Below are 21,380 nucleotides of genomic sequence, written 5' to 3' on the forward strand. Positions count from 1 at the left end.
GGGGCTGGGGCTGAGGCCCAAGGAAGATGGTCCTGCAGGACCAGAGGCTGGGAAGGGCTCTCTGTCCCCAAGGCTGGACCCTGGAGGTGACATGGGCAGAGCCTGCACTCTGAGCTCCGGGAGTGGGGGGCACAGCTTCCGCCGCCTGGCCCCAGGACTTGGTGAAGCCGAGGCCCCCTGGGACCCCCCTTCTCCCTGGCAGCGGGGCGGAGGCTTGGACGGGGGTCTGCAGGCCGTGCGCACCCGGCGCGGCCTCGGTGGGAACGGTGCGCAGCAGGGCTTCTGGAGGGCGGGTCCCAGGGCGCGGAGGGGCGCGGGGGCGGGGCGCGGGGCGCGGGGCGGGGGCTGGCGCCGCGGCCGTCGGGCTGGCGCGGGGGCGGGGGCGGCGCAGGCCCGCGGCTCGGCTCCGGGCTGTAATTCGTCGGTATATTTAGCGGCAGCGCCGGCGGGTATAAGCGGCCCCGCGCGACCCTCCAGCGCGAGTGGAGCGAGCGGCGACGGCGCTGGAGCCGATGGACACCGCGTACCCCCGCGAGGAGCCCCGCGCCCCGACGCCCCGCAAGGCCGACGGCGCCGCGCACACGGCCGGCGCGCGGGCGGCGGGGCCCCCGCCCAGGGACCACCTGATCTGGTCGGTGTTCAGCACCCTCTACCTGAACCTCTGCTGCCTGGGCTTCCTGGCGCTGGCCCACTCCATCAAGGTGGGCGGGGCTCGGGGGGCCGCCCGAGGGCGCCCCGTGCGGGCTGGGGCGCTCCGCTCGCGAGCGCGGAGGCGTGGGGGCTTTCCCGATGCTGGGCTCCTCGGAGCAGAGCCTCCCGGCCTAGCTTCTTTAGGGGGGCTCGGCGCCCCAGCAGACTCCCCACTCGCCCAGGGTCCTTGGAGGCTTTTGCTGGCCTGGGAGGAGGCAGGGGCCCCTTCCGGCCCCACCCTAGGCTGAGGATCCCCCTCCCCCAGGGTCAAACCCCTGTGTCCAGATGGGGCAGTGAAGGGAGTGGGTGGAGCCCAAGGCAGCGTGCCCCTCAGGCCACAGCCCTCCATCCAGATTCTGGGTTCAGCTTGGCCCTCCCAGGTGTGAACCCAGTGCTGCCGGGTGGGGGAGGCGGGATCCCCCCAGGCACCAGCACATGTAGAGACCTGGCCCTGCTGCTGTCTGCAGGCCCGAGACCAGAAGGTGGCTGGAGACCTGGAGGAGGCCCGGCGTCTGGGCTCCAAAGCCAAGTGCTACAACATCCTGGCCACCATGTGGGCCTTGGTGCCGCCTCTGCTGCTCTTGGCGCTGGTGGTGACCGGTGCCCTGCACCTGTCCCGGCTGGCCAAGGACTCCGCCGCCTTCTTCAGCACCAAGTTTGATGACCAAGACTATGACTGACAGGCTGGGCCCTATCCCTGGTCTGACCCAGAGACCCGGGCCACAGGACACCAACCCCCAGGGCGCTGCCCCAGGGGCTGCACCTGAACCTCCTGGAACCCGACTCTACTATAGGGCCTGATGCCCACTCCCAGCTCCAGGCCAGGAACCTAATGCTGACCCCAAAGATCCCCTTTTTGGACCCCAGGGGCCTCACCCTAACCCTGATGGTCCCTCATCCCCTAACTCCCTGCCCAAGCCAGACCCTCCCTCCCCACTTACCAGGCTCAGCCTGGGTTCACAATTAAAAGTGCCTGGTTCCAGAAGGTTCCATTTGGGCCTAGTTCCTGGCCAGGGTGGGGGAGGGTATCTTCCTGAGGGGAGCCAATCTAGGAACACCCACAGCCAAACTCCCTGGATGGACCCCAGTATCAAATGGTCAGCCCATTTAGAATGTTCTGTTTTTGGCTGTGGTCTCCGCCTGTCCCCTTGGGCACTGGGTGGCCTGCGGCTTCTGGGTGGAGGCGCCTGAGTATTTTAGAATCGAGTTTGGGAACGCAAACTTTTCATCTCTGCTGCCCTGCTGGGTGCTGTGGTTTAGTGGCCTGCCTTCCAGAGCACGAATGGTTTGTCTCCCGAGTCCATGTGTGTCCATCCCATTTGCGTGTGTGCATGCCTGTTTGTGCATTTGCCTGCATGCAAGGCAAGTGGGAGTCCCTGGTCAGTGAGGGCTTTCCTGCCTGTTCCTGTCTGTGGGTTGGCCGTGTGCCGATCTCCTTTGGGGGCACTGTGTCGGTCCCCATGACCCCTGCATCCCTTTAATTCTGAGAAATGCCAGCTCCTGCAGTGGGTCTGTATGGCTGGACACACAGACAGGCACACATAGACATGGTGACACCATTCTCCATGCACAAAATCTCACTCATGCGGGTGGGATCAACCCCGACCCACATAGTTGTGCAGAGAGGGGGATGTTGGGAGGTGAGGACATTTTCTGGACATCCTGGTGCTAGATGCATGTCCTTGTATGTCACCTCCCTTGTACACTCCCTGAACCAGTGGTCTGGGAGAGGAGGGTTGCTAAACACATGCGCACACCCTGTGTGGCTGGGGGTAAGGTCCCCTGGGCCTTGCTGTGGCTGGGCCAATGACAGGGCAGGCTAATTGCAGGGGCCTTAAGAACAGGGTGGTTCAGGATTTTGAGCACCCCACCCAGGGTCCCATCCCCAGGGAGCCCCCCTCGCCTGCCAGCTCTGCCTGGCCTGGGGGTGGAGGTCTGTTTAACTGCTGTACTTGGAGTCCCCAAAGTACCCCCTTCCCTCCCCTCCCTGTGACACCCAACAGCTGGCCTAGCTATCTCCAGTGTACCAGCAGAGACAGCACCCCAGGCCACAGGCCCACAGCATTCCAGCCTCAAGCTGAGGAGTGTGCGCTGTCCTGAGCCAGTCCCCGGAAGCAGGGGTGTGTGCTGGTTGGGGCCTGGTGATGGAGACACAGCACTGGCTTGTGCTGGGCACTGGTCCCATGTTGGAACAAGGACAAAGACAGTGTGCCAGTGCTTGGACCAGGATGGAGATAGCCTGCCAACTCCAGGTTTGGCCCAAGAAGGGACCAACACATGCTGGGTAGAGAGGCTGGGAGCAGGGGTCAACCTGTGTGTGGCCAGGTACATGTCCCCAGCGTGGGGCGGTCTGTGGGTTGTGAAGACTGTCCAGCCTGTGCCCCGGTGCTGAGGACAGAGTGTGTGGTCAAGCCAGGTGGGGTAAGGTCACCAGCACCCAGGCTGTGTCCTGGGCAGCCCGAGGGACCCTGATCAAGTTTAGGCCATTGGCTATCAGGGGCCCTGAGTCCAGCATGCATGCACTGCCACCCACAGTCCCTCAGAGGGTTGCGTCACCCTGCTATAGACACAGGTGGCTGTGTACTGATGGAACATGATACTGCTGCACCTGGCTCCAGGGCTGCTGCACTGGGACAGTCCCTACTGCTTTAGCAGGCCTGCTGGTACCTCCGATGGTGAAAGAGAGCCTGTGGGCACCTGAGAGCACCACCAAGGGCCTCGGGGAGCTGGTACTGATATGCGTGCTGGTTTGCAACTTGGCCACCTCCCTTGGACGCCACTCTGTCCCCTGTGCTGCCCCTCTCCCCGGCAGCCACAGAGTTGGGCCTAGGATCCCAAAGGCCTCTACCCTCCTCCATCCATCACAGTTGGTCTGCCTGGTGTCTGCTTCTTGGAGGACTTGGACTACTTCTGTCCAGAACACACATGGTCAGAGGGAGGAGGGTGGGAGGGGCTGGGGTGACAGGATCCACCTATTCACTCTAAGGGAGCAAGTTACTGGTTGAAAACTTGATCCATTACCTCCCTCACTTCCAGACGCAGCTTTTCCCAGCCCCAACTTTAACACCTCAGGCAGAGCCCTTACCAAGATTTCCATGGCAGATGACACCTCACCTCATTCTTGGGAAACCCCTGAGGACCTAAGTTTGAGGTGCCAACTGTGGGGCTGAGGCCCCAGCAGAAGCTGGGCAGAGCCTCCAGCCCAGAGCAGCCTTCCCAGGACAGATGGGCCCAGGTCCGCAGCCTTGAACCCGTGTGCACTTGGCTCAGTCCTTCTGGCTGGCCAGAGAGGAGATATGGGGTCTTGCTCTGCACCCCACTTGGCCGAGGAAAGGCATGTGATGGCGATGTCCAACCTGACTGGAGTGGCTGAGAGGCCAGAGGAGTCAAGGACTGAGGATGCTGAGTTCCCAGGACAGCCCCAAGAGCACCTGGATCCAACCATGACGGATCCTCACTATCGTGACATAGAAAGTTCTTTGTGGTGAGGCTGTGGCTGACAGAGTAATTCCACAGGGCGAGCTCCCCCATTCAGGGCCCAAGCCTGCCTCTGCCTCCAAGGCAGAGCTGTCTGCCCCTCTCCACCCTCCCTGGGGAAGGGACTTGAGGCACAGTGTGTGTGTGTGTGTGTGTGCGTGCAGGTGTCAGCCTAGAGGGGCAGAAGCAGACATGCTGGTGTGGGAGGCAATGGGTAAGCCACCCATCCATGCGTGTTTAGGCAGAGAAGGGCTCTGGCTAGAGGCAGTCTTGAACTTCAGGCCAAAGAGTCCAGATCTTTCCTGGAGCCCATGAGCCTGGCTGCCAGGGAAAGGGTAAGTGGGAGGCAGATGGCAGGTCAGGAGGGTGACCAGGAGGAGTGGATGCAGCTGCATAGGGGTGCCAGAGGGGAGGACCCCAGAGATGTCCCTAAAGCCAACAGCACTGCTGGTTCAGGGGCAGGGCCCAGGACAGCACCACATGAGGGACTCTGTGGGGTTAGAGTGCCCAAAGGTGTCCCACAGGGGGTACTGTGGGCTCCAATGTCTTCAAAAGTTTCTCCCAGGATATTCTTGGAGCAGAACTTGCTGCCTCTGGCTTCCTACAAGAGTGACCTTTGTATCCGGCCAGCAGAACAGGGGAAGGAGACCTTGTGTCCTGCAGGAAGAGGGAGCCACCCTGGGGGTGAGGGCACACACTGAGGCCAACCTGGGGGTCACAGGCCCTGGGCCCCTGGGTGGGTCTGGGGGTAGGAGCCTACCTGGGGGCAGGGGGAGCCGAGCTTGTGATGGCCACAGCTCGATCTCCAGTGGGGGGGCCCAGGGCCCTGCCTGGGTCCTGACCTCAACCATCACAGAGCCCTCGGAGAAGGAAAAGTCAAGCTTGTTCCCCTGGTAGCAGATGCCAGAGACACACACACCAGAGACGCCGGCCGGACACATGGGGTCAAAGGTCACACCAGCCCTGGTGATCCTGGGAGAAGGGGAAGGTTCTGTGAGGATGGTGGGCAGGGGCTGGTGACCACCTTCTGCTGGTCATCCCACTGACCTGAACCCAGTGAACCCGAAGAGCACCGCCTGCAGGAAGCCCCCCATGCCTGTCAGGAAGTTCACAGCACCAGACCCGTCTGCATTCTCTGTCCACACCTGCAGGGGCAAGGCAGTCAGTGACAGGATCTCCAGGTCATAGGCCCTCCCAAGGCCACTCCTCGAAGGTCAGGTGTGAATCGCCAGGGCTGTGACCCTGCTGTGACCCCTGAGGTTGGGCTCCCACTCCCACCACCCAGGGGGCCAAGCAGGAGGCGGGTGTGGTCTAGGTCCCGGCTGAGGCTGGGGCCAGACTGGCCTTGAAGGGCTCCGTGATGTTGGCGAAACTCCTTTCCAGGAGGTCCCACGCCCGCCTTGGGTCCTTCAGCTCCATCCAGCCCACAGCAAACATGCTCTGGGGTCAGAGGTTAGAGGACAGGCTGGAGTGAGATCTACTGTGTAGGGGAGGGGAGACAGGCCATTGGGGCAGGGCTGGGGCCACCATGAGGACCACCACCCATCTTACCCAGGTCATGGCCGGGCCCTGGGGGGATGTCACAGCTTCGTAAATTTCCAGGTTTTTCTTGCGAACTTGAGGGCTCAGGGAGAAGGGGATGGGGTACCCCAGGAGCACAACATCTGCCTGTTTCACCTCCTCTCCTGGGGGGGGAGGGACAGGTGCTGCTGAAGCGGGGAGGGGGAAAGAGGACAGGTACTCTATGTCGGAAAGGGCATCGGGAGAGAGAAGGGGCCTCGAAGGGGCTCTAAGTCGACTCACCAGGCTCATATCCATCAAACTCGGGGTGGAAATTCTGCTTCATGTCAAAGGGCACCTTGATCTTATCAGCCACCACCAGCCAACGGCTGGGGACAAGCCGACCCAGGTCCTGGGCCAGGGCAGCAGCAAAGCGCAGGCTACGGTAGAGGTGGGGAGAGGAGTTGCAGCTCTGGCGTTCTTGGCTGGCCCCCTGTACAGTGGGGTTGGGGTGGGATCTTGGGTCTGACCTGTTCTGGACCAGGACGTTGGTGTACACCGAGTTGTTAACCCCTGAATGGTATTCGTCGGGGGGCATGACTCCTGGGTACAAAGGGCAAGATGGTGCTTAGTGAGGGTCCTAGAGTCCTGCCCCATGCCACTGGCCAGTGTGGGGCTGGCAACAGCAGGTGCCGAGAGTCACATGCTTAACTGAGGAGCATCTACCTGCCCATGGCTCATGACCATCTACTCTTCCCCCATGACCACCCACTCCTCCACATGACCATCCTCTCCCCACCATGCCCTCACCCTTCAGGTGGTACTTCTCCTCTGCAGGGTTCCACTCTACACGGCTGCACCAAAACTCAGCCACAGCACTGATCACGTCCCAGCCACCAGCCTCTTGAAAGAGCTGCAGGTCCTGGGGGAGGAGAGGGTGAAACAGAGGCCACTGCACCCACAATTCTAGTTCCCAGTGGGCACTGCGTTCCTTGCCAATGTCCACCCTTCCAAGCACCCAGAAGTGAAAACTTGGCTCCAAGAGGCCTGGACTGGCTCCACACAGGAAATCTCAGCCAGGTGGGGGTGGATGGCCCCACTAGGAGTGGTCATACCTGGTGGGCACAGTGACACCTCACCTGAGTGCTGTGGTAGTACAGCTGGAAGGCCAGTACCACGGCCCCGTTGATGTGGATTTCCTGGGTCCCATAAATGTCTTCAGGGCAGACCTCCAGGCCAGAACCCGCGCTCTCCCAGGCAAACTTGGCTCCCTGAGGGTTGGAGGATGGTGCAAACCTGATTCTGTTCTCAAGGGGCCTGGGGGGTGGGTAGCCCACATATTTCCCAATACTCTCAGCCTATAGTCACAGAGGGCAGAGGTGGGGGCACCAACTACCCGGGTGCCCTTGTGGATGCCTGCTGGTTCTGAGTGGCCACTGCATGTCCCCAGTGTGGGTCAGGTGGCGTCTGCCCAGTTTCTCCTGTGTGCTGCCCTGGCGCAGGGCAGTGAGGGGACCCAGCTGGGTCCCAGACAGGCTGTTGTTCCCACCTGTACAATGCAGGTGGGGCATGCTGCTGAGCCCCTGTAAGAATCCAGGATGTCCTGGCCCCACCCAGAGAGGGGTCTGGAGACATCAAGCCCTCGGAGGGGCCTTGTAGGGTGGACACTCAGGTGTCCCTTACCTGGTAGCCCAGGTTCCGGGCATTGTCCAGGGCTCCACCCAGTGTCTGGATGCGGTACTGCAGGAGAGCCCTGGCCGCCTCTGGCTGGAACATGAGGACATTCGGGAACATCCAGAGGTCCTGAGAGCACAGTGAAGGGTGCCTTGTCCTCGCACTCTCGCACCCTTCTCCCTCTTCCCGCCCCCGTTATGCCCTGGCAGGGACTCAGAGACAGCACAGATGCTTGTTGCCCACCTGGGTCTGTCCCGGGCCCCCCTGCCTGCCCACCACACGTCCCCATCTCCAGCTCAGACCCTCTGGTCCTCAGCCCAGTGCTTCACCTCCTCAGTGGGCATCTGGGTCTGGCTGGGGGTTCAGGCCAGAATCTGGGTGTGGGTAGCCTGGGGAGGGAGCCTACTCCGTTGCTGCCTGGCTGCCCGGCCTGGAGTGAATGACAGCCTCTTCGAGCCCAAGGGTGAAGTGGTCATAACACTGGCTTCTCAGCCCCCCATGCCCACTGGCCACCAAGTCCCAGCTTCTCCTGGCTCCCACTCCAGTCCGAGACCTCACCGTCCTTCATCCACATTCCCTCAGCAGCTATAAGGGTCTTTCCAGAACATACATCAGCCCGTGTCACCCCCCAATGGCTCCTGCAGACCCCTCCACGACTGCTCTTCCTGCCTCGTGAGGCCCCCCTCCAGCCCTAGCCAGATGCCATGCACTCTCCCAGCTCTGGGACTTTGTGCCTTCTGGTCCCCTTGCCTGAATCACTTTTCCATCAAACTCCCACACATCCTTGGGCTGAGATGCCACCTCCTCCAGGAAGCCTTCCCCTTTGCCATGGCCCCTGTGCTTCCCCAACCACAGGCCCCATCCCAGGCAGGGCAGAGGCAGCAGCATGCCTGTGCCCTTAGCTGCAGGACCCTCTATGCCTGTGCGCTGCCCACCCAGTGGCAGGTGCATGTTGGGGGAAGACGGTGCACACCTGGTCCCAGAACACATGGCCCCAGTAGCATTCCTCACGGCTCCCGTTGGAGAGGCCCCCAGGGCTGAGTCCGTGGCAGACATATCCTGGGCCCCCAGGCTCGGGCAGGGCGCTGAGTAGGTAGTAGAGGGCACCACGCAGGGCCTGGCGCAGGGGTAGGGGCCCCACCACATCCAAGCCACAGCCTTCCCAGAGTTGGGCCCAGGCCTGGGCATGGGCAGTGTACAGAGCGCCCCTGGCCTGCAGCTGCAGGGCCTCGGTGAGGCAGGCCTCGGCCTCAGCCTGGCTGCCACCCACTACAGTCAGGAACTCCCAGGTCCTGTCCTCCTCGCCTTCTCCAAGGGTCAGGGCAGGGGGCACTGGTGTCCACAGCATGTGTACCTCTTGCTGCAGTCCCCCAGGCTGCTCAGGGGTGAGTGTGTGGCCATACAGGTACCTGTAAGAGCACGGCTGAGTCTCAGGGACAGGCTTCCTCCTGGGCCACCCGGGGAGCCGCTGGCTCCCTACTCACCGGGCTCCCTGGAAGTCAGGACCCAGATGCAGGTCCAAGTCTGGGCTTTCTGGGGAGAAGGCAGACCGCAGCAGCATGGTGATGGGCCAGCTCCCCGTGGCTAAGCGGGTGATGGATACACTGAAGGCCAGGACGTGTGGCAATGTGCGGTGGGCGTAGATGCGCTGGGAGGCCCGGAAGCTAGAGTCCTCCAGGGTGTGCAGAAAGGAGCCTGGGGTAGGCAGAGGGGGAGACAGGCAAGTCACATGCCTACCCCACCGAGGGCCAGCGAGAACAGTTACAAAGCTGCTGGTTTTTCTGCGCTGGGAGTGGAGTCCACCTCTACCCTCAGTGAGGTGAACCCACCTCTGGAGCCCAACTGCACTGGGGCCCCAGGCCCCTGGCAGTCTAGGAGTCCCGTGTCCCGTGTGTCATCGTCCCCCCCCCCCCCCCCAGCTTGCAAGGCAGCCTCTCCGGGCCTCCTTTTCTTTGATTCCACCATCCTGAGTTAAGAGATGCCAGGACAGAATGGCTGGGGCTTGGCAGGGGCAGGACAGGCAGTGGTTACCTGTGTTAGTGTCCAGAACAAAGGTCGTAGTTGGCTGCTCTCCTGTCTCTGCAGGGGCCTCCAGCTGGACATTGAGGGGACTGGGTAGAATGGCTCGATGTGTGTCCCCCAAGGCCCCGTTGTATATGCCATTCACGTGCAATGTACAGTGATACACACGTGTGCCCAAGTATGCGTTGGTCACCGTGGCCCAGAGCCGGGGGTCACTGGGCAGAGCGTGGGCAGTGAATATGGTGGGGTCCTCACCGGCATCTGCCATGGAGAGGCTTGCTCAATGGACGGGTCTGGAAAAAGGTGGGGATCAGGGGACCCCCAGTGGCTGAGTCTCCTTCTTCTGATGCTATTAACCCCAAAACCCCCCTCCCCCACCCTTAGAACTTGGCTGATGCCCCCAATAGATGATGGAAGGAGTGTGGGCCCGCACTTTGGAGCCACCCCAGGAAAAGCCCTCAAACCTCATATTGATTCCAGGGACCCAACTGAGTCCCCAAACTCCCACCTTCCGACCTCAGTCCTAACCCCTCCCGCTCTCCAAGCCGCGCCCCAGAACCCGGCCCTGTGGGTGGAAGTGAGGAGAGTCTGCCCCGCGCACATTTCCCCCAGGAAGCCGCCGCGAGGGTGGGGCGGGGCGCAGGTCCCGAGTTCTGGGAGGGGCTGGGGGGCAGCGCCCTGGGGGGGGGGCCGCCGCCTCGGGGCTCACCGCGGCCCCGCCGCGTCCGGGGCGTCAGCAGAGTGGGCGCTGGGCTCCGGGGCCGCAGGGAGAAGCAGCGGGGGGCCGGAGCGTCGGCCGGAAGGGCCCTCAGTCCCCGCCCCCGGGGCGGACGGGGCGGGCGGACGCGAGGCTGGTTCCCCCCCCCTCGGGGCGGGGCAGGGCGGGCGGGAGGCTGGTCCACCCCCCGGAGCGGGACAGGAGGCTGGTCCCCCCCACCCGGAGCGGGGCGGGGCGGGCGGGCGGGAGGCTGGTTCCCTCCTCGGGGCAGGGCGGGCGGGAGGCTGGTCCACCCCCCGGAGCGGGGCGGGGCGGGCGGACGCGAGGCTGGTTCCCCCCCCCTCGGGGCGGGGCAGGGCGGGCGGGCGGGAGGCTGGTCCACCCCCCGGAGCGGGACCGGAGGCTGGTTCCCCCCTCGGGGCGGGGCAGGGCGGGCGGGAGGCTGGTCCACCCCCCGGAGCGGGACCGGAGGCTGGTTCCCTCCTCGGGGCGGGGCAGGGCGGGCGGGAGGCTGGTCCCCCCCCGCCCCCCGGGGCGGGGCGCGCGGTGCTCAGGCCTGAGACCAACTGGCCGGTGGGTTAGGCTACAGCACCCCCATCTTCACCCCTGAGGCTGCGTGGGAGGGTCTGAGGACCTGGTGTGACAGATGCGAAGATGGGACTTGAGGGAACCTGCCTGAGAAACACAGTGAGGTCTTTGACCTCAAAGACATCTAGGGTGGATCTGAGAGGAGCAGGCGCCTTTGGGTGGTTGCTCCCTCCTGTGTGCCCTTCAGGAGAGGTCCAGGTGTCCTGCAGAGGTGTCCTTCTCTTTGCCCCGGGTGTCCTCTGGCTCTCCCCAGCCTCTTCTCCTCTTGGCCTCCATCTCTCCACTGCCCACCTGCCCACCCAGACTCTAGGGGCTTGGCCCTGTCCCCTGAAGCTGCTCTTCCTGCCACCTCCCCCAGCACAGGCAAAGGCCAGGCTGTTCACCCAGCTACCCAGGCCACCAGTGTCCCCAACCCATATCCACCTACCAGAACTTTTGGCCTCACCTTGCCGACCTGCCCCCTCTCACCATCCCACCGTGACCTCCAGAGTTAGCGCTCTCCAGGCTTTCTGCTTCTGCTCTGCCCTTTGGTCTTGAGAGTGGGGAGGTCAGACCATGCCCTCTGCTCAGAAGCCTGCAGTGGTGCCCGCCTCACTGGGAGGAAGTCACCACGGTCCCCTCTCCCACTCTTCCACTCTTCGCAGTCAGCCTGGCTTCCTGCTTCTTAGACATTCAGACATTCTGAGCATGCTCTCTGCTGTGGACTGAATGTCTGTGTCCCCCAAATCTGTCTGTTGACATCTATTCCCGAATGTGATGGTATTTGGAGGTGGGGCCTTTCAGAGGTGATTAGGACAAAAGTCATCAAGAATGGAACAAGTGACCAGATGGCATGGCTCAGAGGTTGAGCATTGACCTAGGATCCAGGAGATCGAGGTTCGATTCCTGGTCAGGGCACATTCCCCAGGTTGTGCGCTTGATCCCCAGTTGCGGGCATGCAGGAGGCAGCTGATCAGTGGCTCTCCCTCATCATTGATGTTTCTATTTCTCTCTCCCTTCCTCTCTCTGAAATCAATAAAAACATATTTTAAAAAAAGGAATGGAACAAGTGCCTGTATAAGAGGCCAGAGAGCACACAAGGTCTCTACCGTGTGAAGACAGAGAGAAGACAGCTACTTGCAACCAGGAACAGGGTCCTCACCAGACACTGAATTGACTGGCACCTTGATCTTGGACTTCCCAGCTTCCAGAACTGTGGGCAATAAATTCCTGTTGTTGATAACCCACCAGTTTATGGTATTTTGTTACAGCACCCCGAGCTGACCAAGACATGCCCCTTCACAGCCTTGGCGCCTATCCGCTCGTCTATGGCCTGAAAATTTTTCTTTGGGATATCCTCAGGGCCCCGTCCTCAATTAGGTTTCCCCAGGCCCCTTACAGGTAACAGGAAGACCTTGGCTCACTCTCTTCTGTCCCTTTTCTCTGCATCACTCTCCATGGCATTTACCAGCTGCCATCTACAAATATGTACTGTCTGTCTTCCTGCCAGAATGGCAGCTCCAGGAGGGCAGGGATTTTTGTCTGTTTTGTGGAATAAGTGACTGGATTTGAAAGTTGATTATGGAAGGGCACTTCCTCTGGGAAGTGGAGGGGACCTGGGAGTCAGCCCCTCCCCTTGGACAGGGTCTCAGGAGCTGGCCAAGCCCAGCAATGTTGAGCAGAGACTTGAGGACTTGAGGGCTGTCCACTGCTGGCCTGTGGACAGCTTCTTGCAGTCAGTCTGCTCCCCTGAGCCTGTTTTCTCATCCATGAAATGGGGACTACAGCCCCACCCCAGACAGATGAGTTAGGTACCAAAGGAAAGAGTGCTAGGATGCCTGGCCAAGTGCAACAGAAACCAACAGACAAATGCAAAGGAGAATTTATTATCAGCAGGCGCAGGCTGCCCACACCCCACACTATCACAGGTGCCATCCAGACTTGGGCCACTGCCATCTCCACTCTGCTCTGATCTTCGTTCCCAAAGACCTTAGACAGTGGGTGGACACCTCTGGGCTCAGTCACACAGCCTCAGCGATGGCTTCACTCCTAATACCAAGACCCAAATTCCTGGGGGGGGGATGCTGACCCGCCTACCTCTGGTCAAGGGTCAGACCCTGCTTGATCCTTGGTGTCCAGGGGCAGAATTGTGGTGTCCTGGGGCCCATACTGCAGATGGAGATGGGATCAATGAAGGTGTCACTCTGCACCCAGCACACCGGATAAAGACCAACACATAGTGGGTGCTCAGTTAATGGGGGCTCTCAGCATCATTTTGTTGCTGGAAGGGGTGTAGTCTGCAAGGGGATGGCTGGAGGGTCCCAGGAGAGGAAGGTGGGTGGAGCTGCAGTGGAGGTTAGGGGGAGGAGTGGTCTCTGGCTGTCCCCAGGGTGTAGGGGAAAGGGCATGTCCGGGGCCCTGGTGAGAACCATGGACGGGGCCCTGTCCATCTGGGCCTCTCCCCCCCTGCCCAGGGCCCCACAGCTGAGAGCAACATTCTCATGCCCTTAGAATGGGGAGATCTACTCCGTAGGGCTGGCTGGAATCCTCCTGGCTGCGCCGGCCTTCAGGGCCTTAGAGGAAAGTGCTGAGTCCCTTGGGAGGCTCAGAGTGGTTGTCCAGCGCTGAGTGTGTGATGACCAGGCCAGGCTTTGCTGTCCTTACAGCCTGTAGCTCCTCCAGTGATTGCTGGCTCAGCTCCACGGAGGTCAGACTACAATCATGTACACAGGACAGGGTGGGAGGTGGTTGGGAGAGAAGGAGAATCCAGGCCACGGGAGGCAATGATGAGGGAGCAGTGGGGGGCAATGATGGGGCTACTGGCCTGGGCTGTGCCAGAGGTACACAGTGACAGAAGATGGCCTGTTAGGGGTTGTCAGAGGCTGGGGAAAGGGGCAGGAGCTGGGAGCCAAGCTTTTGAGGAGTAAGAGGGTATTGGGATCATTGACCCAGACGGTGGTCATGGGCACCAGACAACAGAGTAGTTGAGGCCAAGGCCTGGGGCCAGGGCTTTGGAGGGTGCATCTCCAGGGACTGTGGTCACTCAGGAGGACCCTGGGAGGGACTCTAGGATCTAGGGGAAGCCCCCAGGTACCCACCCCAACTTAGGCTTCAGAGGTGTGTCCCCAGCACCCTTCCACCCTTGCCCACCTGAGGATCTGCAGGTGGCATCCGGGATACTGCAGGGCTGCACACAGGTAGGTTACCATGGGTCCCGACAGCTGGCAGCCACTGAGATCTAGGGTGGTCAGTGCGGGGCTGTGCTGGAGTGCTTGGGCCAGGTACTGAAGGGAATCCTGGAGGCCGGGCTGCTGCAGCCTGGGGGAAGGTCGACATCAGGCATTGCTATGGAGGCTCCATCCCCTCCCTTGGTCCCTCCCAGACCCAGCCTCACCTGAGTGTCTGCACCCGGCACCCGGGCCAGGCCAGGCCCTCACTCAGCACACGCAGGCCCCCCTCGCTGAGCCCATTGTGGAGGAGGCACAGCTCAGTCAGGGTGGGGGCCTTCCTCAGGGCCTCGGACAGGTCGTGGCACACTGAGTCCGGGAGTTTGCAGCGGGACAGCCTGTGGTCCAGAAGCATGTGGTTTTTGTCTCAGGCCCCTCAGCCACCTCACTGCACCCCCTGCGTTTGTCAGGTATGTCCCTGGGAGGCATGACCATGGGTGCACAAATGGCCCACATGCCAGTCTTTCCCAGGACACTGTTGTCTATGAGCTTCATGAAGAGCCCATATGGACCTCACTCCATATGCTTAACTCAGTGGAATTGCCGCTTGAGTCAAGGTGGGCTGTAGTGTAGTTAACTGGTCTCTAACTGCTGGGCAGTGTGTTACTTCTTTTTTTTTTTTTTTTTTTTTACCATTATAAATAAATGCTGTTGTAAACACCATTGTGCTTTTAGTTTAGTGGTCGGACTGATGGGCCAGGTGTGCTGATCACCTTTGGTTCCCTGTGTTTGCTTCCAGGTCACTGGAAATACCCCCATATGAGCTAAGCTACTGTATCATGGTGGCAGGACTAAACCTCTCACCAAAGCCCATCAGCACCAGCTCCCATATTGTTCTGACTCTGTTTACTGGGTGACAGCTAACAGTTAGGGAACGCTAGGACGTACTAAGTTTTCTGCCTGTGTGGATTCATGGATTCTCACGTTAGCCCTCTGGAGCTGAATCTCCTGGCTCAATTTCATGGGGAGGGGCCTGGAGCTCAGACAGACTGAATTAGCCAAGGGCACAGAGGCTGAGGCCTGGCCTCCTCCACTGCTCCTGAGAGAGACAGCTCGGCAGTTTCATCTGGCATGGAGCAGCCTCCCCTTGGATGGGAAATACATTCGGGTCTCCCCCATGCCCCCCACAATGCTCCCTGGCTTCCACTTCAACAGGGTCAACTCCCATCCTAACTAGCACCTAAGCCGGTGATGGACTCCTGCCTCCTCCACTCTCTGTCCGTGTGGGCAGAGCTTATCGACCCCAATATGGAACACCAGAGGCCACAGGCTCCCAGTGCGTCCCCCCAGCCATCCCCAGACACAGCCACACCTCCTCCCTTCCCAGGGCATCCTGCTCTGTGTCCCTTCCAGGGGAGGGGCTGGGGGCACGGTCACTCACGTCAGGCTGGTCAGACCACACTGTTGGTCGGTCATGGCCTCGCAGAGAGGATGCAGTGAGGAGGCCTTGGGTTTTCTTGTGGCTGGAGAACTGCTGAGAGAGAGAGGAAGGTGAAACCCTCTGGCTGATTCAAGTCCCTCCCTCATTCCTATGGTCCTCAGGTGTCAAAGCCGCCTCTGTTCTCACCCCAAACCCAAAGTGAAACCTGTCATCCGTGGCCCCATGCGCCTCCCCACTGAAGCTGCTATGTCACTGCATTCCCAGCGTGGGTTTGTCCTTGCACCTGTGACGGGTGCTCCCAACCCCTATCAACATGCTGACATTCGTTCCCTCAACAGACACTGAGCACCTGGGTCAGGTGCTGGATTGGAGCTCAGTTCGGGAAACAATGACACAAGCCTTGCCCTGGAGCATCTGAGGCTCTGGCAAAGGAGACAGGCATGGGCAGATTTGTCATGGCGTATGGTGGTCAGGGGAACTTCTGGGGCCTAAGGGGTCGCAGGCCAGCTGAGGAGTCTGGGCTGCCCTTGTGGGTAGGCAGCAAACAGTGTCCTGGGTGGAGGGAACAGCAGGTGCAAAGGCTCAGGGCAAGGGGCACGATGTATTCCAGAACTCATGAAAAAGCACGGGGGGGGGGGGGCTGGTCTGGAGCTAGGAGCCTTGCCTTGGATGTGGATGGCCAGGGACATCTGGGGGTGGGCCAGACCAGCCCTAAAGTCCTGCCTCTGATCTGGGGGCAGGCTCCCCGTGCCCAGGCGGGTGCACAGGCACGAGCCCGTTCCCACAGAGTGGGCCCGTGGGAGGCGCCCGGCCGAGACTCACGGGCTGCCGCTCAGGCTGCTCTGCAGTCGCTTCATGATGCTTTTCTTCTTCTTCTTCTGCGGGGCGGGCAGCGCACAGCTGACCAGCCGCAGCGCCTGTCCGGCAGGGCAGCAGCGCACGCAGTAGCTCAGCACCGCCAGGTCCATGCGGCTGAGGCGCAGGCCCTCCAGCGCCAGCTCGGGGAGGGCCCGCAGCGCGCGGCGCGCGAAGGCGGCCTCCTGCGCCTCGTACAGGCAATACAGCAGCTCCAGCGGGAAGCCGCGCTCCGCGCCCTCCTCCTCCGAGTCCTCCGCGGCCTCCTCGGGCCCCGCGGGCGCCGCCCCGGGGCGCCCCGGGCCCTGGTCCTGCACCCACTGCAGGACGTCCTGCTTCACGCGCTCCGACACCACGCAGCCGAAGTGGCGCTGGACGTCGCGCATCCGCTCCGCGCTCAGCAGCCCGAAGAGAAAGCGCGTGGTGAGCGCGAGGAGGCAGCGCGGCGCCGCGTGCCCCCGCAGCAGCTCCCCCACCCCGCCGCCCGGCGCCCCGGGCGCCTCGTCCTCCAGCAGGTAGGACAGCGCGGCGAAGAACCCCTGGAAGCTGTGGTCGATGAACTGGTAGACGACCTCGGGCTGCAGCACGCCCGGCAGCTCCCTCTTGATGAGAAAGCGCGCCTGCACCTTGGAGCCACGCAGCTGCAGCCTCTCCAGGTCCTTCTCGGAGAACTGCGCCCTGTGCCCCAGGACGCCCTCGCGGGCCAGGCGGCACAGCTTGCGCAGCTCGCCTTGAACCCCGGGCCCGGCGGCGGCGGGCCCCGCGCTCAGGACGCTGACGGTGTAAAGCAGGTACACGGACGTGGTGGTCTTGGAGGTGCGCGACAGGTCCTGGCCCAGCTCGAGCTGCTGGCGCAGGACGGTGCACACGATCCAGCACACGAAGGGCACGAAGCACAGAGCGAACAGCGTCTCGTTCTCCTTCACGAAGCGGTAGGCGCGCTCCGCCCTCCACTCGTCCTGGAAGAACTTGTAGAAGTACTTCTTTTTGTCCTTGTCGGAGAAGCCGCGCACTTCGGCGCACTGCGGCGAGCACAGGCTGCCCTGCAGCCGGCCGGGCGCGGCCGCGCGCGTGGTCACCAGCAGGCGGGCGTTGGGCAGCAGCCCCTTGCTCAGGAGGCCGCCCAACACCCGCGCTCCGCCCGCGGCCTCGAAGGGGTCGGTGCAGGGCGCGGCCTCCGCCGGCCCCGGCCCGGGCAGCTCGTCCGCGCCGTCCAGGATGAAGAGCAGCCGCTCGGACTCCGCCAGCATCTGCCGCACGGGCGCGCCGCGGTCGGGGCACTGGTCCCGCATCAGGTCGGCCAGGCTGCACGCGCCGGGCCGCTCCAGCAGCTCCCCGCACGGCATGAAGAAGGCGAAGTCCACCTGGCCGTGGTACAGCTTGCCTGCCGCCCAGTCGTACAGGATTTTCTTGGCCGCCATGGTCTTGCCGATGCCCGCCGGGCCCTGCAGCACCACGGTGAGCGGCCGCTGGCCCTCCTCGTCGCGGCCGAACAGGCGGTTGAAGGTGTGGGTGTCGGAGCGCAGGGCGCGCTCGGGCTCCGGCTCCTCCGCGGGCCCCAGCGCCTCGCCCTCCAGGGCGGCGCCCTCGGGCGCGATGAGCAGCTTGGTGAAGCGCTTGTTGATCTTGACGGAGCGCGCGTTCCTCTCCTTCACCTTGGCGTGCTGCCGCAGCACGTGCTCTCGGTATTTCTTCTTGTACTCTGCGGGCGGGCGAGGCCGGGCAAGGAGCGGGCGGGCGGGTCAGCGGGCCTCCTGCCCCCAGCGGGCTCAGAGCTCGGCGTCCCGCGCGGCGCCGCAACGCCCTCGCCCGCTGGTCCTCCCACGCCCGCCCGCGCGAGGGCGCCAGTGCGCCGAGCCTGGGCTAAGCCGGGAGGGCCCGGGCCTGCGCCTCCCACCCAGAGACCTACCCGACAGGGAGAGCGGCGCCGCCGCGCTGGGGCCGAGACCTGCAACCGAGACGGGCCGTGAGGGCACTCGAACGTGCGGGGAGGGGCGCAGTGGGGTCGCGGCCACCCTCCGGGGCACCCGGTATCCTAGCCCCGGGGCGCGTGAATCTGTGGATGAAGCTTTCGGGGCAGCGGGGGCGGGGGGCGGGGGGGCGGACTTTTCTGGGGAAGTGGGAAGCCGGGAGCCGCTGTCCGGCCTCTGCCCAGGCGGACGGAACGGAGGGGCGGGGACCGGCGACCCCCGCCCGCGCTCACGCTGCAGCCGCTGCTCCTTGAGCCTCGCCGCGACGTCGCGCACGTCCGCCCTCTTCAGGGTCTTGCGGGCCACCTCCAGCGCCGGCTCGGGCGCGTAGAAATGGATCAGCTGCTCCGCGAGGTCCACGGCGTCCGCGCGCTCCAGTCGCCCCCACGGGATGCTGCGACCGTCCAGCTGCGCGTCCCGCAGCTTGTGGCGGAAGCGCTTCAGCTGCTCCTGGCTCAGGTCCTCGAGCGCAGCCAGAAGCAGCTCGCGGGCCGCAGCCGCGCGGGGCTCCACGCTGCGGGCAGGCGGGCGGGGGAGCGGGGTCAGCACCTGGGTCGCGTCCTGAAACCACCCCCCGGCCCCGGCATCGGGGTGCCCGCGGAGAGCAGGGGCTCAGACGCGCCCTGATCTCCCCAGGTGGCTCCAGGCAGACTCTCTGCCCTGGGGGTGGGGGGTGGGGGTGGGATCGGGGAGTCTTCCCCTCCCAGGGCCTGATCCAAGGCTTTGCCTCCGAGACTGTCGCCGCCTGGTGGTGAGGGCCGGTACTGGACGCCTCTGACCCAGGCCCTTAGGGGTGCCTTTCTGTTCTGTGCCTCCCCTCCCGCTGGTGACTTTCACACAACTGGCCTGGCCCCGGTCAAACTCCCTCCATGAGGTGTCTAGGACGGCCTGTGCCCTCCCTTTCCCTCCCTTCCCTGCCTTCTCTCCCCTGGGAGCCTGAAGCAGAGCTGGCTTCAGGAGGGAGCAGGCCAGAATCACCCCCTGGCCCAGACTGTGTTCCTGAATCCCAGCAACACAGTGCTCACCCCCACGTGGGGGCCTTGCACGGTGCTCTGAGTCTGAGGCTTGGTGGGGAACAGACTCCCTGACCCCCCAGTGTGCACCTAGAATCCAGACCCAGGGGCAGTGGGGGTTGAGGGTGTGTGAAGGCCCAGGGAGTGAGCAGGGTGAGGCAGCAGCCCCAGAGGGCTGAGCCTAGCCAGTTCCCAAGTGACAACACAGACCCAGCACTCACCTGGAGCAGGAAGCCTCTGGCTGGTCCATGGCAGCTGGCCCCTGGGTCTAGAACTCAGGGATAGAGGTGGGGATCAGAGAGGTGACCCCTCTGCACAATGACTAGAGCCAAGTCTTAGGGGGGTTGTCCAGCCCCACCCATGCCCCAGGCCCAGGTGCTTTAACTCAGCCAGTACTGATATGTCCACCCAACAGTCATCCAGCTCCCAAAGTCAGGCTCGGTGCCACCTGTGTACAATCACCCTTTAAAAGCTCTGCTTGCTGACCTTTGACTTTCTCCTTTCCTTTATTTGGTTAAAGTTCCCCAAGGACCCATGGGGTGTGGCAGGGAGGCATGGCTGTGAGCAGGGTAACTGTGTAGAGAGGGTAGACTGCATGAAGGAGGTGGCTGGCTCAGAACTAGGTTAAATTCTGAAGGCAGGGGAGAGGAGAGGCTTCCTAAGTGGAGGGAGACAGAACAAAGGAGGAGCTGGCAGTGTTGTCAGGGAGAGGAAGGTTGTCACCTGGGACCAGGAGATAACAGGGCATAGGATGGGGAAGGGCTCTGTGGCTTCCGAAATGGGGCTTGAGCAGGCTGATGGGAAGAGGTTTGGATGTGAGGAGTGTATGTGACTGATGTGGGACCACATGTGACCTTGTGAGTGTGGGGTTCTCCTGACAGCGTCTACCTGTGTGGACTGCGTGTGCTGTGTGACCACGTTAATGTTTGGTGGGTGTGTCTGTGGTTGGCTAAGTGACAGTCCCCAGAGACATGAGGGCCTAATCCCTGGCTCCTATGAATGTTTCCTCATGTGTCAGGAGGGACTTTGCAGATGCACTTAAATTCAAGACCTTGAGATGGGAGATTATCCTGGATGATCCAGGTGGGCCCTGCATGTCCTCAAGTGTCATAGATGGAGGCAAGGTCACCACGAAGCAAGGGACTAGATGCTGGCTTTGAGGCAGGAGGAAGGGCCAGGAGCCAAGGAACACAAGGAATGCAGCACAAGAGGCTGGAAATGCAGCTGAGAAAGGCAAGTCCTTCCCAGAGCCAATGGGGAAGGTGCAGCCAAGCCAACGCCTGGATCCCCACCCAGTGAAACTGATTTTGGACTTCTGACCTCCAGAACTGTAAGAGAATAAATGTGTGGAGTTTTCCCTCTCTCTCTTTTTTTGGTTAATCTCACCAAAGGATATTTTTTTCCATTGATTTTTAGAGAAGTGGGAGGGAGGGGGAGAGAGAGAGACATCAATTGGTTGCCTCTCTCACATGCCAACCTGGGGCCAGGGATCAAACCTGTGATCCAGGTACGCGCCCTTGACTAAGAATTGAACCCACCACCCTTTGGTGGGCAGGCCAACATTCTAACCATTTAGGCACACAGCCAGGGCCAATGTGTGTTGTTTTGGCCCTGTAACTGGGTTTATAGTCTCTCCTCTCAGCAGCCATGGACACGAAGCTAGTGTGTCTCTAAGAGCACCTGAGTGACGGCGCATCTCTCCGAATGTGCATCCTCAGGAACAGGTGCCCTGCAGTGTCGCTGCCTTCCTGGCCCCATCACCTGTACACCAGAGGCTATGCCTGCTTCTGTCAGGACTCGGGGAGAACTCAGGGTCCTGGGGGCCTCTGTTCCACTGCCCCTCCACAGGAAGGGGCCCACACAGCTGCCCATTTCTCCCCATGATTTTTTTAAATTTAAGACAAATAGATCCCCGGCTCTCCCTGAGGGGGGCTCAGGTTGTCAAAGGTTCTGTGTGGTCACACTCATATCAATCCCGAGGTAGCCTCCTTGCTCCCTCCTGTGCCCTGAACTCCTGCTGGGATCCTATCAGCTAACCTGCCTGCCTGCCTATGGGGCAGCCTCCTGGGCACAGGACACTGCCAGCACACATCCTGGGGGGAGGCTGCGCTTTGTGCTTTTAAAGGACAAATCTCACTTGTTCCCACAGAGCCTGAGAGGTGGAAGCAGCCTCACCTGGGCCAGGCCACAGCAGGGATGACCCCTCTCCAGACCACAGTGTGGGCATCTCCCAGCAAAGCAGAGCAGTACACAGGACCTCCTTGTGGTCAGTGTCCTGGGAACACA

At 62.1% G+C, this 21,380-nt stretch overlaps 3 protein-coding genes across 4 annotated transcripts; 1 reads left to right on the forward strand and 2 right to left on the reverse strand.

Moving 5' to 3' along the window:
• Nucleotides 1-480: 480 nt before the first annotated feature.
• On the forward strand, nt 481-1,665 carry IFITM5 (interferon induced transmembrane protein 5). The gene is made up of 2 exons (XM_016222334.2): nt 481-701; nt 1,158-1,665. Exons 1-2 carry the CDS (start codon nt 513-515, stop codon nt 1,368-1,370), a joined length of 402 nt encoding a protein of 133 aa, XP_016077820.2. The 5' UTR covers nt 481-512; the 3' UTR covers nt 1,371-1,665.
• On the reverse strand, nt 747-10,147 carry PGGHG (protein-glucosylgalactosylhydroxylysine glucosidase). 2 transcript variants are annotated; one of them, XM_087822117.1, is made up of 14 exons: nt 10,073-10,147; nt 9,373-9,656; nt 8,826-9,036; nt 8,696-8,750; nt 7,351-7,470; nt 6,807-6,938; nt 6,478-6,589; nt 6,198-6,270; nt 5,971-6,107; nt 5,719-5,876; nt 5,512-5,607; nt 5,215-5,312; nt 4,928-5,139; nt 747-4,845 (listed from the first exon to the last, which is right to left on the reverse strand). In XM_087822117.1, exons 2-14 carry the CDS (start codon nt 9,629-9,631, stop codon nt 4,769-4,771), a joined length of 1,740 nt encoding a protein of 579 aa, XP_087678243.1. In that variant the 5' UTR covers nt 9,632-9,656; nt 10,073-10,147; the 3' UTR covers nt 747-4,768. The 2 variants fall into 2 exon arrangements, with proteins under 2 accessions (XP_087678243.1, XP_087678242.1); XM_087822116.1 differs by having other exon boundaries at nt 747-4,824; nt 5,719-5,852; nt 8,315-8,750.
• A 3,075-nt stretch (nt 10,148-13,222) lies between these two features.
• NLRP6 (NLR family pyrin domain containing 6) lies at nt 13,223-19,344 on the reverse strand. Its single transcript, XM_087822325.1, has 8 exons — nt 19,316-19,344; nt 18,315-18,595; nt 18,021-18,059; nt 16,079-17,813; nt 15,257-15,349; nt 14,043-14,213; nt 13,799-13,966; nt 13,223-13,361 (listed from the first exon to the last, which is right to left on the reverse strand). The coding sequence occupies exons 1-8, from the start codon at nt 19,342-19,344 to the stop codon at nt 13,223-13,225; spliced, it is 2,655 nt and encodes an 884-aa protein (XP_087678451.1).
• Between the last annotated feature and the right edge of the window lie 2,036 nt (nt 19,345-21,380).

The sequence above is a fragment of the Miniopterus natalensis genome, chromosome 11 (genome assembly GCF_054644295.1).
Source record: "Miniopterus natalensis isolate mMinNat1 chromosome 11, mMinNat1.hap1, whole genome shotgun sequence".
Lineage (NCBI taxonomy): Eukaryota > Metazoa > Chordata > Mammalia > Chiroptera > Miniopteridae > Miniopterus > Miniopterus natalensis.